This window comes from Vidua macroura, chromosome Z, assembly GCF_024509145.1.
Source record: "Vidua macroura isolate BioBank_ID:100142 chromosome Z, ASM2450914v1, whole genome shotgun sequence".
Lineage (NCBI taxonomy): Eukaryota > Metazoa > Chordata > Aves > Passeriformes > Viduidae > Vidua > Vidua macroura.
In genome coordinates, this window is record NC_071611.1 from 75,703,389 (window position 1) to 75,722,464 (window position 19,076).

The 19,076-nt window shown below is 45.5% G+C and overlaps 1 protein-coding gene across 1 annotated transcript in view; it reads right to left on the reverse strand.

Moving 5' to 3' along the window:
• LOC128822379 (serine/threonine-protein kinase PAK 3-like) overlaps positions 1 to 18,492 on the reverse strand; it is a 30,286-nt gene extending 11,794 nt beyond the window's left edge. The window contains 5 exon segments of the mRNA XM_054004076.1: positions 1,127 to 1,258; positions 2,602 to 2,639; positions 3,561 to 3,665; positions 3,668 to 3,985; positions 18,480 to 18,492. Coding sequence (XP_053860051.1) covers positions 1,127 to 1,258; positions 2,602 to 2,639; positions 3,561 to 3,665; positions 3,668 to 3,985; positions 18,480 to 18,492 — 606 coding nt within the window.
• Positions 18,493 to 19,076: the final 584 nt, after the last annotated feature.

Here is a 19,076-nt window from a genome sequence, read left to right on the forward strand (position 1 = left end):
TTTCCAGAAAAAAAAGCATTTGTATTGAACACTATTATGCAGGGATTTATGGAAGTGTGCCTGAAGGGCCCTGACGAGCCTCCCGTTGTCCAGGCTAAAGCTCCCTCAGCACCTCCTCCTTGGCCTTGCACTCCACAGCCTTCCCCAGCTCCCGTGTCCTCCTCTGCACACGCTCCAGCCCCTCAAGGACTTTCTGCTCACAGGGGCCCACAACTGGGCACAGCACTCCCAGCTGTGGCCGCAGCGCTGCCCAGCCCAGGGGGATGCTCACTGCCCTGCTCCTGCTGCCCCACTCTTGCTGACACAGGCCAGGACACCCTTGGCCTTCTTGGCTCCCTGGCCACGCGCTGGCCCACCTTCAGCTGCTCTTGACCGGCACCCCTGGGTCCTTTGGGCCCACGCCGCTCCCCCACCACCACAAAGTTGCCCCTTTGACTTCAAATACAGCAGCCACAATTCCAAGATGTCCTTCCTCTTCTCAGCAACACAAGACAGCAGTCAAGGACTTGCAGCTTCACCCCCACCTGAGCCACTAATGCCATTCCCAAAGCTGCAGGCTTCATCCCAAAATTCTCCACAGAAACTTGCCATTTCTGTTTTTGCCTGACAAGAAGCCTTCCCAACGAGGCACTTGCTTTCTTTGGCCACACCTCACAAGAATGGCCTACCCCAGCTTCATGGACAATGCAATCATCTCCTTGCAGCTTATCAAAAGCCAAAAGACCACCGGGTCATAAGAGACTGTACAAGTGAAGGACTGCTGCAGAAAACTGCAGAACACTTCCACAAGCCAAACACACTTTTCCAAAAAGGGAAAACAACCAAAGAAAGCCCTGTGACCTCCAGCACGAGCACCTGTGCCCTTGGCCACGGCCCTGCAGAAGCCCAGAGACAGAGCTTCACTGAGCCAAGCAGGCAGAAGCTGAGCTACAGGCCCCAGCTCTTGGGTGCCTCAAGGTGACAGGCCAAAGGCCAATTTCTAGCTGTCCCTGCCTGCAGGAAATGGCCGTGTCCTGCGGGATTCCAGCACTCAGCATCCTCAGCCAGCAACAGCAAGTGCTGGCTGCTCAGAAACTTGCAGCTCTGCCTTGCACTAAAGACAGCACCACCCACAACTGGCACTTACTCTCTCGGAAGCATCAGGCTCTGCTGTGACCACAGCTGCAGGCTTGTGGTCGTCTTGCTCATTTTGCTCCTCTTTGGCTTCTTCTCCAGGAGCAGAGGGAGCCGGGGCAGAGACTGCTGCTGCTTCTGTCATCTGTGGCAAGAGAGAAACATGAGGGACAGGCCGTTACCTATCGTTTAGAACCTCCTTTCTCCTGGCATCTACAACCACCTCTTGGAAGGAGAAATCATCAGCGTTCTTAGCAATGGCATTCTAAGGCACTCCGGCCAGATTAAAATGGGCTAATTCAACAGAACTCTGTTTGCCTAGGAATTTGATAGTCCTCCATGGCTGCTATCTGCAAGGCACAGTGCCTCTGCACAAGGGAGCTTTTAGCTCTTGAAAGCTGTGAAATGGAAAAGTAGGAAATAGCCAGCAAGGCCTTTGCTATTGCTGCGGCAGACATGAAAAACTAAAAGTGGATCAGAATCCCATTCGGTGCAGGAAAAGGGCAGGAAAGCTTGTGCAGAAGCATCTTTGCTTGCTGGGAAGAGAGAAAATCAGCAGGGCTTCTCCTCCTAGCAAGCCAAGAAACCACAAATTGGAAGTGTCACCTCCTCAGATGGCTAAAGCCCTTGCATGCAGAGCGGGGATGTTTGGCAGGGAAGCAGGCCTTGGGGTGAGCGCTGTCCTCTATGGATCTATGGAAGTGTGCCTGAAGGGCCCTGACGAGCCTCCCGTTGTCCAGGCTAAAGCTCCCTCAGCACCTCCTCCTTGGCCTTGCGCTCCACAGCCTTCCCCAGCTCCCGTGTCCTCCTCTGCACACGCTCCAGCCCCTCAAGGACTTTCTGCTTCACAGGGGCCCACAACTGGGCACAGCACTCCCAGCTGTGCCTGCAGCGCTGCCCAGCCCAGGGGGACGCTCCCTGCCCTGCTCCTGCTGCCCCACTCTTGCTGACACAGGCCAGGACGCCCTTGGCCTTCTTGGCTCCCTGGCCACGCGCTGGCCCACCTTCAGCTGCTCTTGACCGGCACCCCTGGGTCCTTTGGGCCCACGCAGCTCCCCCACCACAAACTTGCCCCTTTGACTTCAAATACTGTATTCACAATTTTAAATTGTCCTTCTTGTTGTACAACCACATCTTCTTAGGAAGTGTCCTGATGTTTGAGTGGAATGAAAGTGTAAGTCACTATGGCTTTATTAAAATGCACTAATTGAACTTTATAGGAAATTGCTGTTTATTAAGTATTCTTCCGTGTTTGGTTTTAACAAGCAATATTCTCTCTGCAAATCTTAGTTTTAAGTCTTCAAGGCTCTGAGATGGAAATTAGGAAATACCCAGATTTGCCTAAGTGTTTGTTGTTGAAGGAATGAAATTGGTTTTTCTTTTGGCCTGCATGGCTGGCCCTGTACAGTCTACTTGTTCTGGCTAAGCTCACAGCATTCTCTACAATACTTAAACACCACCAACATGAAATGTTCCTTGCTCACTCACCTTAGCATCAGCACCACTGAATACATGCTTCACGTGACCTGTAGTGGGCAAGAGAAAATGAAGCAGATGCTGTCAGAAAACTGCCTGGGCTGGTGAATCCCACAGAACAAGAATCGCAAACAGAGAGTATTTTCTGCTTCATAACATCCCTCCAGGAGACACATTTCATTCACACAACCAGCAAGAGATCAGGACCATATTCTTGGTCGTGCTTACACTTTGGCCTGTTTAGCCAGTAAATTAATATAAACATGATCAAGAAAATGTAAATTGTTCTTTCACACTCAATGCTCCTGTTCTACCAAACGCATAACACATCTTTTAAAATCCTCTCCTTCCAGTACCTTTTTTTTTTTTTTTTTTTTAATCAGTTGTATGCACTAATTCTCATTAACTTGCTGGAAACAGTTGCCCAGAAAAGCTTCCCCAAAATTCCACTGAGCTGTGGCAGCTCTATTGTGACGCAGCACAGCAGCAGCTCCAGGGTTCAGGAGCAGATACTCACTGCTTTGGAGTTAGCATTTCATTGCAAAGGGAATCACTATTTTAGCACTCAGTCAAGGGTCAAGTTAGGCACTCAAATCCTTTCATGACAAAATGTAGAAAGAAAGAAGCTTTCCCTGAATTCTGGGAACAACTGCAGAGTTTTTAGAAGGCCTTCCAAGGAGTTCTCCAGTTTACATTTTCAAAGCTATCTTGCTTGTCCCAGCAATCTGAGGAAATGACAGACTCTGCTGCCTCAGACTCTCCCGTGGAGGGAACAGAACCCCTGCAGGTTCCCTTGCAAATGCTGCCCCTGTGCCTACAGACACCCCCTTTTTAGTTGAACCTCTTGACAGGAGCTTTCCCAAACCAGTGGCACCCTAATGCTCCTTCTGTTTCAAAATAACTCAGTCACTAAGAGCAGGAAGACATACAAAAGCCAGGTTTGGTTACACCCAGGGAAAACCTCTACTTACGTGCCAGGTTAGTCAGGTAATAGGCGGAATAAGAAACGCCGTAAACAGTGACAAATGCAGCAGCAAATTGCTCAATCATTGTAGCACTGCTGCGCAGATTCACTCCAACACGAGAAAAAACAAGGCTCTTGTCAGTGTGCAGCTGCCCACTGACACGTGCCTTAACCAGGAGGATGCACTGAGCATCCTGCACTGAGCAAGGCCTAGGGCTGCTCTGACGCTGAGGCCTTTTGTGCACCACAGCAACCTTCTGATGTCACCATGACCGCATGGCAACCATGCCCTGACATCACAATGCAAACCCTCTATATTGGCCTGTGAATTGATGCAAAGCAATAACCAACCATCTGTACAGCAAAGGCTAAATAGCCTGGGGAGTTCTCCTCTGTCACAAAGTAGCACAAATTCCCTTTGTGGGCCAAACCCTGCTGTTCAAGGGATCCAAGAGTAACTCCAAGAGCGCACCAAGTACCTACAGCCTGTACCCCAACGAAGCACCGAGATGGGACCCAAGCAAAGGAAAGCTGACCAAGAGAATAGCCCAAAGCACTGCACATCTGAGAAATGACCCTCACTTTTAAAATGTTAAAGGTTTAATAAACCTTAACAGAGGACTGAATAAGGAAAAATTGCAGCACTGGGAGTCTCTATGACCATTACGAGCAGCTCATCTACAAAACAGATGCTCTGCCTTTTATACCCTTAGCCCCTCCAAAGTTTTATCAGTCAGCTCTTTCTCTGCTGTCCACTGGTGGAGATTACTTTCTTACATCTTGATTGGAGGTCAGGTGTTGTTACACCGCGCCTCCTGGTCACAAGCCGGCCCTCCCCAAAAGCCCTGACTACCAAGGCTGTTACAAGGGGGAGGGCAAATAAGGCTATGGGAGGATATATTACAATAACATCACTATACATTGTAACATCCACATACTATCTACCTCTTAATTGGGAGAGCCAACTGTTACATTACTCATCTAGAACACACAGAACCAGGAGAGAAGGCACTGTTGGCATAACAGCTGAAATAATTCCTCACAAATCTCCCACATATTTACACGTTTCCTGGATATGCCCAGGGCTCCTGAGCATGTACATCTCTGCCTTTATTCCCCTTTGGAAGCAGTCAAACTGGCAGCATCTGCCTGCCCGCAGGAGCTGCTCCAAGCTGGAATGCGACTGGCGATGCTGATTTCCAGAGGCTTCTGTGTCCCAGGAGAAGCCAAGGCAGGAGTGGGTTGAAAGGCACTGGAGCTGCTGCTGCTGCTCTGTGCCAGAGAGCCCTGGCTGGGCAGGGCACGGTGCCCACTGCGCTGCGGGCTCTTTCTCCTGGCAGAGCTGGGCACACCTGGGAACAAGGCATGGCAGCTTGTGGGGAAATCAAGGGGTTTGTGGGGGCTGCATTGCTCTGCACACAGCCAGGCCACCTGTGGCACAGAGTTCTGGCGCCTAAAAAGATGAAGCAGAGGGGAATAGCTGGAAAAGGTTTCATTTTGACCTTTCTTACCTGCTCACAGAAGTTGCCAAAATGAAAGTTACCAAGCAGGGCCTGATCCCTGCTGCCAGCTCAGGCTTAGAAAGGAGGCATTTGTTTATTTCAGTACTCGGTGCATAGGGAATCACTTCCCTAACACCTGCACACCCAGCAATCTCACTTACTAGTTTGTATCCATGGAACTAAGACAGAGTCAATACTTTGCTGAAACTCACAGGCTAAACATTACTCCAAATTCTTTGACGTATTTAAATCATTTCTCAGAATTGATTGACAGCAGAGTAGGAGTATCCTGTAGGTCCCTGGTGGTCATTGCCACAGGTTCAGGAGGAGACTCATGCACAAAATAATCTAAGACACAACTGGGCTTGCAAAGCAAATTTATTCCATTAGTTCCAGTGGCAAATAATACATACCAACCCCTGGATTCCCAAAAATCCGCTGAGCAGGAGAGGGAGATGGAGCGTGGTGCTTGGTGTGGGGGGGGCAGGTAGGCAGTGCACTTCCAGGATCTCCCCTGGATCAAAAGGGTGTGCATCTCGTCCTTCTCACCCCTCCAGCCCAGAACCAGGCCTTGTATCTCCAGCGCAGGAGCGGAATTTTCCCAGTTACAGCATCAGCTCACACATGGCCGGCGCGTGAGATGAAGCCGCGGTGGCTCCCGATACCGACCCCATGCCAACAACAGCTCCCTTATGCATTGTTCCCCTTTCAAACCTTAACTGCCCACCCATTGACCAATACATTGCTTCTCCTTCAAGGATCATGTTCCCACCTGTAATAAATAAAAAGGTCTTCATCAAAACGAGCATTGAAGGAGATAAGAATTTGAACTGAGTAGGGAATTTCAAGGTGTGGGAGGAGAAGGAGGGGGGGGCCCGAGGGAACAGCAAGTATCCTGCTTAAGAATTGTGCAGATGCAAGTAGCATAGAAGACTGTGTAACTAATTATATGCAAGTTAACTTTTAGGCCAAGGACAATCTGCAAGGAAGATGAGGAGCCTTCATCCCTACGACCACCAAGGGCAGAAAAAAAAGACCCCCTAGCAACCAATTGCACAGGCGCAGAGTGCATTGAGAGAAAATACGTCAACTGGAAAGAAGAAAAAAAAAATGGACTATAAAAACAAAAAAGGGCAAGGGGGGAGGGCACGCCGTGGTAGAGCAGAGACTCTCGGTCCACCCAGCACTGTCTTTTGCTCATTACCACTTGCTTAATAAATTCTTCTTTCGTGGTTTGACATGGAAGTGAATTTTTTCCAGGAAGTTGGGTCAAACCAATCAGTGGTCAGGTTTGGATATTGGCACCTGGAGTGACCACTGAAAGTATGGACACGCCTCTGAGAACACAGGGGGTTAAAAGCAAGAACTCCCAGGGGAACTGTCTCTTTTGGTTCCGGTGGTCAGAGAGTGCAGGCTCTCCCCTGCCCAGCCATGGGCTGGGTGGGGGAGGGGAAGCCACGCGGCCTTGTCCAGGTAGGCCGAGGGGCTGAGGGTCTGGAACCGAGCCAGCTCCTGTGGACGGAAGGGTGGAGAAAAGTGGAGATGCCTTTGCCCTCCCCCCCCAAGAGGGAAAGTGACAGAGAGCCTGGCGGCACCTGGAAATTTGCCGGCAGAGGAGAAGGAGAAAGGGGGGGGATGATGCCCAGCATGGGAGACGGAACGCTGGACCGAGATATCAGCCGTCCAAGGAGTCTGAACGTTTAACCCTTTCCAGGAAATGAGGGCTTTTTAAAAGTATTACTCCTCCTTGATTTGTAGTGGAAGAGAGATAGTCCGGGACTTGAGATGTTAGAAGAAGAAATATTTAAGTGGGAGGAGATGATGAAGTAGCTTTTGGCTGGACTTTTCTTGTTAGCCATAGACTGAACCAAAATCTCCTGCAATAGAGACTGCATTTTAGGGGGATGCAGTGGTGACCCAGGGAGACCTGTTTCAGCTTCGAACAGCACAAGAATGGCGAGAAACGAAGAAAGCTGAAGAGGGAATGGTGATGCCCTCTGTCTTCGGGAAGAAGATGAGTCCTGTTTTTGGACCCCTCGGCCCCAGGGGAAAATGGGGGGGACTGTAGTCCCAAGATGAGAAGCTGAACTGTTGTATCTTTGGGTCTGTGGCAAAGCATCCTTAAAGGAGCCCTATGAGCAGTCTGTCCATGCACGGTGGTGAGAGCACTGTGACATGGAATGGAGAGTGTCACACTGGCAGATTTTTTTTTTCCGGGCGGTTGCCATGTGTGACAGGGAAACACAGGGGGGCAGCTGTGTTTCCTGGGGGGTCTGTGGCGCAAGAGAGACTTCTCTCTCCCTTGATAGTTTAAGTATAGATTACCTGAAGGGTGGTAATTTGATCAAGAATCCCGGGTGATGTTTCATGGCTGGGTGTTTTTGGAATTGGGAGGAGGAGGGGTGGTTTAAAAGGTCTTCATCCTGGATTTAGTTTATGTGTTTTCTGTATTAGTAGTAGTTTAATAAAGTTTTTTTCTTTGTTATTAAGCTTGGGCCTGCTCTGTTCCTGATAACATCTCACAGCATTTATTTAAGGAAGGTGCATTTTCATGGGGACGCTGGCATTGCGCCAGTGTCCAACCATGACATCTTCTTAATTGATTTATCTATAACTGGCCTCCCCAGTTGAATTTGTCCATAACACCATCCATTAAACAATACACTTTTCTTCATTGTCTTGTCCACCTGCTCAAAAATGGATCAAATATGGCAGGGCCTTGGACACGACTCCAGTTCCTGACTCAGGCGTTTGGGAAATATTCCATTCCTCAAATTCTCCATTGCTGGTCAAAAGCCTCCTAAAAACACTTCCTTCCCTTTGAATGCATTCCAGCTACCTTCTTAGCAGGACCGCTCTCTTTATTCTCAAGGCTAAAACAGCCACTTGCACACTCTCCTTCCCATTCTGGGAATCAAACACAAGCCTTTCATCAATACACCCTGCGACTGCTCTTGCTGAGTGAAGCCACATTGCTGTGTCAATCAAGTAGATGGGACTCAGTTTCTTCGTGCAGGGAAAGCCCACTCTTTATTCACATAACTCATTTTTATACCATTTTCACAGACCTGATGTTCAACTCCAATTGCCTGCTTGTTTTCTTGCCACACAATTCATTGCTGAGAAGGTGTTTTTGTGTGGAAGTGCTAAGACTCTCTCTTTTACTCAGGTGTTTACATTTTTTCCTTTGTGGACTCTCATAGGACAGATTTCTTGTTTATTCCAGATGCAAACTGTAATAACTGCAGTCATTTTTATGATTTTTCACATGGGAAGTTAGCTAGCTGTATGTAGAAGACATAACAGGCCAGCTGGTCATTTTTAGCAGAGCAAAGCCTGATTTTTTTATAAGGCTTTTCTTTGACAATACCCACAACACATTGTGACTTTCTTTCAGAAATTAATGAAGAAAACACAGATTGCCAACTGCAATTATTCTGCTCTCTTCCCAATCAGTTGACTACTCAAGCAAAACCCTCAGGCACGTCCCCAATTCCCTCTCTCCCAGCAGCTCAGAGCTGCGTTGCACAGCGCTTGCGGTGCGCCAGACAGCACAAAGCAGGCTGGCCTGCTGGCCCTGAGTATTCCTGCAAAACACTTTGCATTTCCCACCTTTGCTCTGGCTCAGTGCAGAACTGCAGGACTGCAGGCGCTTCCTCCCAGAGCTGTGTGAGGCACCGGCTCCTGCAGACGGGAGCTGACAAGCTGTCACTGCCTCCCGCTGTTACGAACAGGCAAATTCAAAGCCAGAATATGTTAAAAAAATTTGGGCCTGTTTATTAAAATCACAGACAGCTGGGGACGAGGTCCCAGGATAAGCCCAGGACCTCAGCGGCAAGCCAGAAAGTAACAATGTGCAACAGTAACTGTGCACAGGCACAGGGTGTTTCCTTGGCAACAAAGTCTGCGGAAAGACCCGGGGTGGCCAGCACCCAGGGTTGTTAAAGTCTCTGGAGGCTGTCGATTGGTGCGTTCTTGATCCTCTCGTTGATTGGCTCCTTTTCTGGTCCTTGATTGGTTTATAAGATGGTGCATTTCTGGCCAATCATTCCTGAACTTCGAGGCACCATTGGTTGATCTGTTTCTCCAATAGCAGGTTGGACTGATGATGTCGTTCTCCGATGCACCTGGCCTCCCCCCCCCCCCGATTGGCAACTGTGCACAAACACTTAACTAGTGGTACATATTAAACTTCGTAACTAACAGTAACTCACAACCACTTACTACATTAACAATTTAACAATTCATTACATTGACAATTGGTTACATTAATTAACAATTACCTACAACCCACCCGACACAATTTACCCATCACCACTCCCACCTATTAAAACAAGTTTATTTGTAACAACTCCCCCCTCCAAATCTTTGATCGGGCTTTAGCCCGCATCAAACCTTTAATTTAAACAGGAGTATCATAAACTTGATAATTTTTTCTTAATTTCTGGTACTTTTCATAGGTCTTCTTGGCAGTTTCAGAGTTCTCTCCCAGTTTATTTTCTTGTATGATCATGATCTTCTCGATCTTCTCTCTGCTTAAGCTTTCTAGGGAATTCTGCACAATGTTAGTGTTATGGACAATTTCAATTGGGGAGGCTAATTATAGATAAATCAATTAACAAGAATTTATTAAGCAAGCGGTATTAAGCAAAAAAAAACAGCGCTGGGCGGCCGGGGAGTCTCCACTCTGCCACCGCGCGCCTTCCCCCTTTGACCTTTTTGTTTTTATAGTCCCCCCTTTTTTTCAGTTGACGTATTTTCTCTCGATGTACTCTGCACCGGTGCAATTGGTTGCTAGGGGGTCCTTTTTCTCTCTGCCCTTGGTGGTCATAGGGATGAAGGCTCCTTATCTTCTTTGCCGGTTGTCCTTGGCCTAAAAGTTAGCTTGTATATAGTTAGTTACACAGTCTTCTGTGCTAGCTGCATTTGCACAATTCTTAAGCAGAATACTTGTTGTTTATCAAACCACCCCCCCCTTTTTTTTTTTTCCTCTTTCTCTTCTCACAGTCTGAAATTCTCTATTCAGTTTAAATTCTTATTTTCTTTCAATGTTCGTTTTAATGAACAAAGACCTTTTTATTACAATCCCTCCTCTTTCTCTTTACCAATTTGTTCATTAAAACGCTTTAACTCTTGGTGGCTTAAGACCAGGGTTTCATCTACTTCTGAGTCCCTGGGCAATGCTTCGTACCTCTCCCTAATAAGCATTAGATGAGCTGCTTCTAGTCTTCCTTTTACAATGTCTATGATTTTATTAAAAATGCAAGGTCCGAAAGTTAAACCTAGTAACAACAATATCACAGGACCTGCAAGGGTTGATAGTAGTGTGGTAAGCCAAGGGGAGCTGTTGAACCAAGTCTCATACCAGCTTTGCTGTGACTCTCTCTCCCTCTTTCTCCGTTCGAGGCCTTCCCTTAGTTTAGTCATTGTATCTCTCACAATTCCCGTGTGGTTTGCATACACACAGCATTCCTCCCTAAGGGCAGCACATAATCCTCCTTGTTGCAAGAATATTAAGTCCAATCCTCTACGATTTTGTAATACTACCTCTGACAGGGATCTTACAGACTTTTCAAGGGCTGAGATCGACTGTTCAATGCGGGCTAAGTCTTCATCTACAGCAATCCTCAAGGAATTAAATTCTTGATTCTGTTTTACTAATGATGCCACCCCGGTGCCAACACCTGTTCCACCTACAATCATTAGGGTAGCCACTGTCAAGGCTGTGAAGGGTTCCCTTTTTGATAAGTGATGTTCAGAAGTGACTTGAGCATTAAACACATATTCCTCAGGATGATAAATGATTTTAGGGACTATTACCACTTGTATGCAAAACTCAGAGACTTCGTTGAATAGGTCAAGAGCAATACAGGGTGTAAGCCCCCCTCTGGAGCATATCCATTTAGTATTTTTGGCTGGAATCAACCATTTTGCCAGGTTACCCTTATGCTGTGCTTTACTGACTGTTTTACACAAATGTTTCTTTTGCCACGGTACTCTCCCTATGCATCGTCCCTTTCCAGTTACTGCTGCTAACGTTATCCCTTGGGTTTGGGGGTCTTTCCAGTTACATTGTGGCGGATTGCTCCCATTAACTCGCTTGGGTTTCTCATTGAGCCCTACTGCCTCATAGAAAGGAGGTTTAATATCAAAGCACAGCCAGCATTGTTCAGTAATGTTAGGTCGTGTTACATTGAGGACTTGGTACGCTGCCTGCATAAGTTTCCAAAGGGTACTTTGCTGGGGATCCGGGGTCGGGAGTATGAGGGTCCCGTTTCCAGGCATTGTGGTGTCACTGGTCCCTATAGCTGTCTCGGTTAACTTCTCCTCAGCAATTACAGAGTTAGGGCCTATGGGTAGAGGATCATGTGGTAGGATTTCCTTTTTTATTTGAATGTACCCTCCACGATCCTTACCTGGTTCCCAACACCTTACTCCCCAAGTTTTTCCTACCAGCCATCCTGGGTCCAGGGGGTTGAGCACCTGTATTTTTCAAGGACCTACAATTCCCCATATACAGAATTTCTCCTTGAGTGCCATACCATGGAACTTTGCATCCTTTAGGATACCATGAGACCTGTAAAAATTTATCTGGATGGGTGACAGCCCAGGCAGTTGCTATGGTTTCACAGCCCCAATATCCACACAGATATTCCCCAGGGTAATTACAATATCCCCTCCCAGGATTGGAGCTAGGACACCAATAGATAGCGTGGAAGTCAGGTTTACTCCATCCCCACACAGAGTTCACCAAGTCCTCATTAGTAACTAAAAAAGTAGGAGCTACAGTGGTGGCATTTTGCTTAACAACTTTCCCTTGGTCTATTTTGGTCAGAGTCCAATTAAATGGCTGGTGTGCATAGTCCCCTTGTACAGGCCAGGTACAACATATAACTAATATGTACAGAATTTGCCAGCAAGGGTGGAGTCCAAACCGCCCCAGAACTTGATTATCATTATTTCCCCCTTCCCACTGTTTGGTTTGACATGTTATTGCCGGGCTCACCTTTACCCTTGGGAGATCAGTACCCTTGAGGCAGTTCTTGAAATACCTTTGAATTGTCCCAGTTTGAGGGCTCTTTCCTCCACTGCTTCTTATCCCTCTGCCTCGCTCGCCGACCCGGTTGCTTCGAGCCGCGAGGTGTACCATCTTCTCGGCAGCAAGGATATTCTTCAGGAGGACCCTCACTCTGTTTTTGCTGCCTCTTTTTGAATGATTCCCAATTCTTATCCTTCACTTGCGGTGAATTACACTGAATTCCAGGTAAAGTCTTCCGGCAATTCCCTTTTATAATTTGAACAATTAGGGGAATTGGTTCATTAGAGTGGTAACAACAATTTTCAGGCCTAGCCCCCTTAGTAAACACCTCCCACCACTCTTGGGATTCCCTTGGTAGGGTCCCGTTCTCTTCTCCAATCTTTAGGACTGACTTTGTCAGTTCTCTTTCTAATTGATAACACCCTTTACAAATACCCCTAGGAGGGGTACCTCTATAACTATGGACCCACCACCGTTCCTGGCAGATTTTACAAATATAGCATACAAAAGGGTAACAATCACAATCCTTATTTGTACAATAGACTCTAAAATCATCAGTTATAGGATATCCATAATCCAATATCTCACTATACCAGCTGGTTTGTACAATTTTTACTGAGTCCATTAAGTTCGTTTAAATGTGACCTTAAGATCTCCGGGTTGGCTGGTTCTTCTCCAGGGGTCTTCGGCAGCAGCAGCAGTAATCGGTCCCTTTATTCGGCTCGCATGTGTCCATCCCTTCTCGGCGGTTCTGACTGCAGTTTCTGTAGTAAGTAAAACAACATAGGGGCCTTCCCAGTTTGGGATTAGTGAGGTTTCTTTCCAGGTTTTTATTAACACCTTATCACCTGGTTTTATATTATGGATTGCTAGGTCTAAAGGAGGTCGTTGCACTAGTAACCCAGCTCTTCTAAGCCCTTCCCGAGCCTTTATAAGTTGCATGACATATTGGTTAAGTTGTTGATTACTTATTTCAGGGTGGTCTATCGGAGAATTCATGTCATAAGGCATCCCATACAGCATTTCAAATGGAGAAATTCCAATATCTGTTCTGGGCTGAGTTCGTATATTTAACAAGGCTAAAGGTAGACATTTTACCCAGGATAACTGTGTTTCATACATCAATTTAGTTAGTTGTTTCTTAATTTCCCCATTTACCCTTTCCACTTTACCTGAGCTTTGTGGATGCCAGGGAGTATGATATTGCCACTTCGTTCCTAGAGCTGTAACTACTTCTTTAATTATTTTGGAGGTAAAGTGTGGCCCTCTGTCTGAGTCTATTACTTCTACTAGTCCATAACGGGGGATTATCTCTTCTAATAGTGTTTTTACTACTGTTTGTGTAGTTGCCCTGGAGGTAGGGAATGCCTCTACAAAGTGAGTCAAGTGATCTATTATCACCAATAAGTGTTTATACCTTCCTACTTTTGGCAAATCAGTAAAATCTATTTGAATGTGGGAAAACGGTCTATGTGCCAATTCCCGTCCCCCCATTTCCCTTTGTCTCCATTGCCTCTTGTTGACCCGTTGACAGGTTAGGCATTGTTGTGTTATTTGTTTAGCTAAAGTGTGCATCCCCATACAAGTATATTTAATTGCAAATTGATCTATTAATGCTTGGGTACCCCAGTGTGTTTTTGTGTGAATTGCTTCCAGGATTTTTCGAGCCACTGATTTTGGGAGTACCTCACGGCCATCTGGTAATTCTTTTCTATTTCCCTTTTCTATAATCCCCATTTCTTTTAGTTTTTCCTGCTCCTTTTCAGTGAACACCAATATCTGGATTGGTCCGTGTAGTATACAATACTTCTTGTTGGGATTCTTGCAAACACAATTTATTCCACACATCCCAAATTTTTTCCGACAATCGTGACAAGGTTCACTCTCTAAATCAACTCCACAATCGGGGCAGTCTTCCCTACCCCTTTTGGTAATTACAGTTTCCTTTAACACTCTAAGAGCCGCATTCTTTGCCTCTTGATCAGCGACATTGTTTCCCCTTACTTGGTTACATATCCCGCTCTGGTGGTCTTTTACATAAACTACAGCGATACCTTCAGGCAACCTTAAAGCTTGCAGTATTCTCCTAATTAAATCCTCATGAATTAATCCCTTTCCCTGTGAAGTAATCAAGCCCCTTTCTTCCCATATCTTTCCAAATGTATGTATTACCCCATAAGCATATTTTGAGTCTGTATAAATAGTTCCAGCCTTTCCTTTTAACAGCTCTAAGGCCCGTAATACTGCATATAACTCACAAGCCTGTGCCGACCACCCTGAGCTTAATGGCCCTGATTCTATTACCTCCAAAGTTTTCCCATCAATTACAGCATAACCTGATTTTCTTTTTCCTTCTATTACTCGAGACGACCCATCCACAAACAATCTCTCACCGTCTTCTAATTCTTCTTCCTCCAAATCAGGCCTTATTTTTGTCTGTTCTTCAATAACTTTTAGGCAATCATGTGTCAGGTTTTCGCTAGGTTCTCCATACAGAAATTGAGTAGGGTTTTGGAGGGAAGTGGTTTCTAAGCTTAATTTCGGTGAGGAAATCAGAATTCCTTCATATTTTAGGAGCCTAGCATCTGTAATCCATTTCTCTGCTTTTTGCTGTAACACTCCTCTAATGTTGTGGGGAGATAGTACATGTAATTCCCCTCCAAAAGTTATTTTTATTGTTTCCTCTACTAACATTGCTGCTGCAACTATTGTTTGTAAACAAGTGGGCCAACCTCTAGATACTGGGTCTAACAGTTTTGATAAATAGGCCACTGGTTTTTTACTCCCTGCCCAATCTTGAGCTAATACTCCATATGCTGTACCATCCTTAATGTTTACAAAAAGATAAAAGGGCCTTTTTAAATCAGGAAGACTGAGAACCGGTGCATTTACTAATTCTGCCTTGAGGTCCTGTAGTCTTTCCTCATCTTCCCGAGTCCACTTAAGCAAGCCTTCTTTTGTTAGTTTCTCATATAGGAATTTTACTTTCCCGCTAAATCCCTCTATCCATTGTCTACAGTACCCAAACAATCCTAACAGCTGTCTAACCTCCCGCTTTGTCCTTGGCCCTGGCATAGCCAAGATTCCCTTGACCCTTTCTGGGTCTAGTTTCTTCGTTCCTTGTCTCAGTCTATGTCCGAGATATTTCACCTCTTTTTCCACAAATTGTAATTTGGATTTTGACACTTTGAGTCCTTTCAGGCTTAGAAAATTGAGTAATCTTATACTCTCTTCCCTGACAATTTCCTCTTCTTTCCCAGCTACTAACAAGTCATCTACATTCTGAATCAGGACAGCCCCTTCTCTCAACTGAAAATCTGTAAGCAGCTGCTCCAGTGCCTGGCCAAATAAATTAGGGGACTCTGTAAACCCTTGTGGGAGTACCCTGTGGGTGTCTGGGTCTTCCCATTCAAAGGCAAAATAGTCCCTACAACTTTCTTTAAGGGGACATGCCCAAAATGCATCCTTTAAATCTATAACACTATACCACTGATTTTCGGGGCCTAATTTACTTAATAAAGTATGAGGGTTAGTTACTACAGGGAATCTTTCTACAGTCTTTTTGTTAATTTCTCGTACGTCATGTACCAAACGGTATTTCCCATCGGGTTTTTTAACAGGAAGGATAGGAGTATTAAAAGGAGACATGCAGGGTTCTAATAACCCTTGTGCTTTTAATCTTTCAATTTCAGGTTTGACCCCTTTCCTTCCTTCATTTGGAATTGGGTACTGCTTAACTCAAACTGGGACTTCAGGATTTCTTAATGTTATCTCAAAAGGTTTTATGTCCAATCGGCCTGCTTTTTCTGGGGTATACCACACTTCAGGGTTAATTTTCTGTTCGTCCTCTACCCGAAGAGGACATAATTTAATATTTAGCTTCTTGTCATTTATGTCAATTCCAATTCCTAATTCAATCATCAAATCTCGTCCCAGTAAGTTATAGTCAGCCTCTGGAACTAACAACAGTGATCCTATACCTATTTTGGAGCTGGTTTCAAAAATCACGTCTTTGATTACAGGCACTTTAAAGGCTTCCCCTTTTGCCCCAGCTACCTGTATTGTTTCTCTTGATAATTTACACCCTGAGGGAAGGGTTTGAACCGTTGATCTCTCAGCTCCTGAGTCTACAAGAAACTCATATTCTTGCTGCTGGGGACCAATTTTTAGTTTTACCAGGGGCTCTGTTTTTTCCTGGGTCCCCAGCAAATAGAGCCCCTGACTTCCTCAGTCTTCCTTGAATTGCTTTTCATCTGCCAACCTTTTTCTGCATTCCCGCCGAAAATGCCCTCTCTTACCACAATAAAAGCAGCTTCCTTGTCCACTCTCCTTTTCTCTTCTCCCTTTTTCTACCTTCTGGCCCTTCGGCTTACTTCCCTGGAACTGACTAAGTGTTCCCCTCTGCCCTTCACGTACCACAGCCATCATCACTCTTGCTTGTTTCCTATGTCCTTCCTCCTCTCTCCGCACATACACTTTCTGAGCTTCCCGCAACAATTCATCCAGGCCTCTACCATGCCAATCCTCAATCTTTTCCAATTTTCTCCTAATATCAGGCCAGGCTCTGGCCACGAACTGGGTCTTTAACAACATCTGTCCTTCTGGAGTGTCAGGATTTACTCCAGAGTACAGCTGAAAAGATCTCCGGAGCCGTCCTAACCATTTTATTTTTCTTTTTTTCTTTTTCTCTCTGGGTGCTTAAGGCAAAAAGTTTTGCTCTTGTTTCCCCCACTATCCAGAGAGCAGCGTACTTGCTCTCTTCCATATCAAAAGGTTCTTTAGAATTTACATAAATGTTTAATGCCTGGCAAATCCAGTCCTCGAAGCTTCCAAACACTGGCCAAAATAAATTATCACCACGGATTTGTTTCCCTCCCCATACTTCCATACAATAATGTATCATTTTTGCCCTATCCTTCCCTTTTCTTGAAGGGTATTCATCCCAAGATTTTATTATTAAACCTAACGGACTGTCAGGTGGTATCTGGGGAAACTTTACTGGGGTCCCCGTCCCCATGGAATCAGAGGGCTTGCTTTTCCTCTGTCCCATCTTCCAGGACACCTTCACACACACACACACTCGCGGTCCCCTGTTCGTGGCCCAGCCCCTCTCGGGGTCTGGAAACCGCACTACTTAGAGGTCCACACTTGCCTCGTCCTAAAGGGACGTCTCATAGGTTATGTCCTGGGATCCCAACCCCAACCGAGTGGATCCCACTTTTATACTCACACTGTCCTGCGTCTTCGCCCGGGCTTCGTGCACAAAGATTATGGGGTTACCAGTATCCCTTTTGCTTAATACCAAATTTAGGTTCGTCGGTAAGGGCCCGAGAAGGCAAAGCCTGCACCAGGGCCGCTGAAAAAGCAGCGGGGCGCCTCCCTGATTAGGAATTCCTGCCCATTTGCCCTTATCCGAGTCACGGCACCAAATTTGTTATGGACAAATTCAATTGGGGAGGCTAATTATAGATAAATCAATTAACAAGAATTTATTAAGCAAGCGGTATTAAGCAAAAAAAACAGCGCTGGGCGGCCGGGGAGTCTCCACTCTGCCACCGCGCGCCTTCCCCCTTTGACCTTTTTGTTTTTATAGTCCCCCCTTTTTTTCAGTTGACGTATTTTCTCTCGATGTACTCTGCACCGGTGCAATTGGTTGCTAGGGGGTCCTTTTTCTCTCTGCCCTTGGTGGTCATAGGGATGAAGGCTCCTTATCTTCTTTGCCGGTTGTCCTTGGCCTAAAAGTTAGCTTGTATATAGTTAGTTACACAGTCTTCTGTGCTAGCTGCATTTGCACAATTCTTAAGCAGAATACTTGTTGTTTATCAAACCACCCCCCCCCTTTTTTTTTTTCCTCTTTCTCTTCTCACAGTCTGAAATTCTCTATTCAGTTTAAATTCTTATTTTCTTTCAATGTTCGTTTTAATGAACAAAGACCTTTTTATTACAGTTAGTTATCAACCGAATTAAACAAGGTATTAAACAAGGAAGTAGAATAAGACTTATTAAGGCACCTCCTACAATCAATAAAACCTTCTTCCACCATTCTCCCCCTAAGAGGTTATCCCACCAATTTAATTTTGTTAGAGGGCTCCATCTCTGGACTGGGACATGTGCCAATTTCCTAATCCTGGTTGTAATGTTTTTGATAAGATCTCCATAATCATCAATTTCAATACAACACTCTGATGAATTAAATTTACCACAGACCCCACCTTCTTCTGCCAATAAATAATCTAATGCTAATCGATTTTGGTAGATAGCCGTTCTCATTTGGCGGTTTTGGGTAGAGATTAGATCTAAGACCATGGCCGTTTCATTGGTTATGATTTCCAACACTGCCTGTAATCTAATAATTCTATGTAACATATAAATGGGAGTTCGGTACCCCCACGACCCATCTTGGGCCCAAGTGGCAGGGCCATATGTCTCGATTATTCTTTCTGGAGGCCACTCTTCTTCCCCCCACTTTTGAGAACCACCAATTAAGTCTCTTCTTTTACATTTTAATTCATCATATAAGGGAATTCCTAGATGTTGACTTTCGTCTCTGGGCAGTAAAAAGAAAGAAGGTTTTATAATACCTAGTGTACAACTTCCTGTCCAATCTTTAGGCAACATTACATATGCCATTCTACCACAAAGCCAAAATAACTCATTTGGAGCTCTCCAGAATTTATGATGTTCTACAGAAGTGACCCCATTTTTACTCCAAAACTTGTACATTTGGGGATCATCATGGAAAGGGTTGGGATCTGTGGTAATACATTCATATAACTTTTCCTTTTGAATATAAGAACATCCCTGTTATTGTTTTCTAGACCAATAGAGGTGAGGAGCCCCAGGAATCCACCATTGGTGGGTATCGTTGGTAACTAGATATCGTTTACAGGATAACTCACCCACATATGAAATGAACTTAGAAGATCCCTTCCTCCACAGACATTCTTCCCCGATTACCTCAGATTTTAAATTCCATACTTCT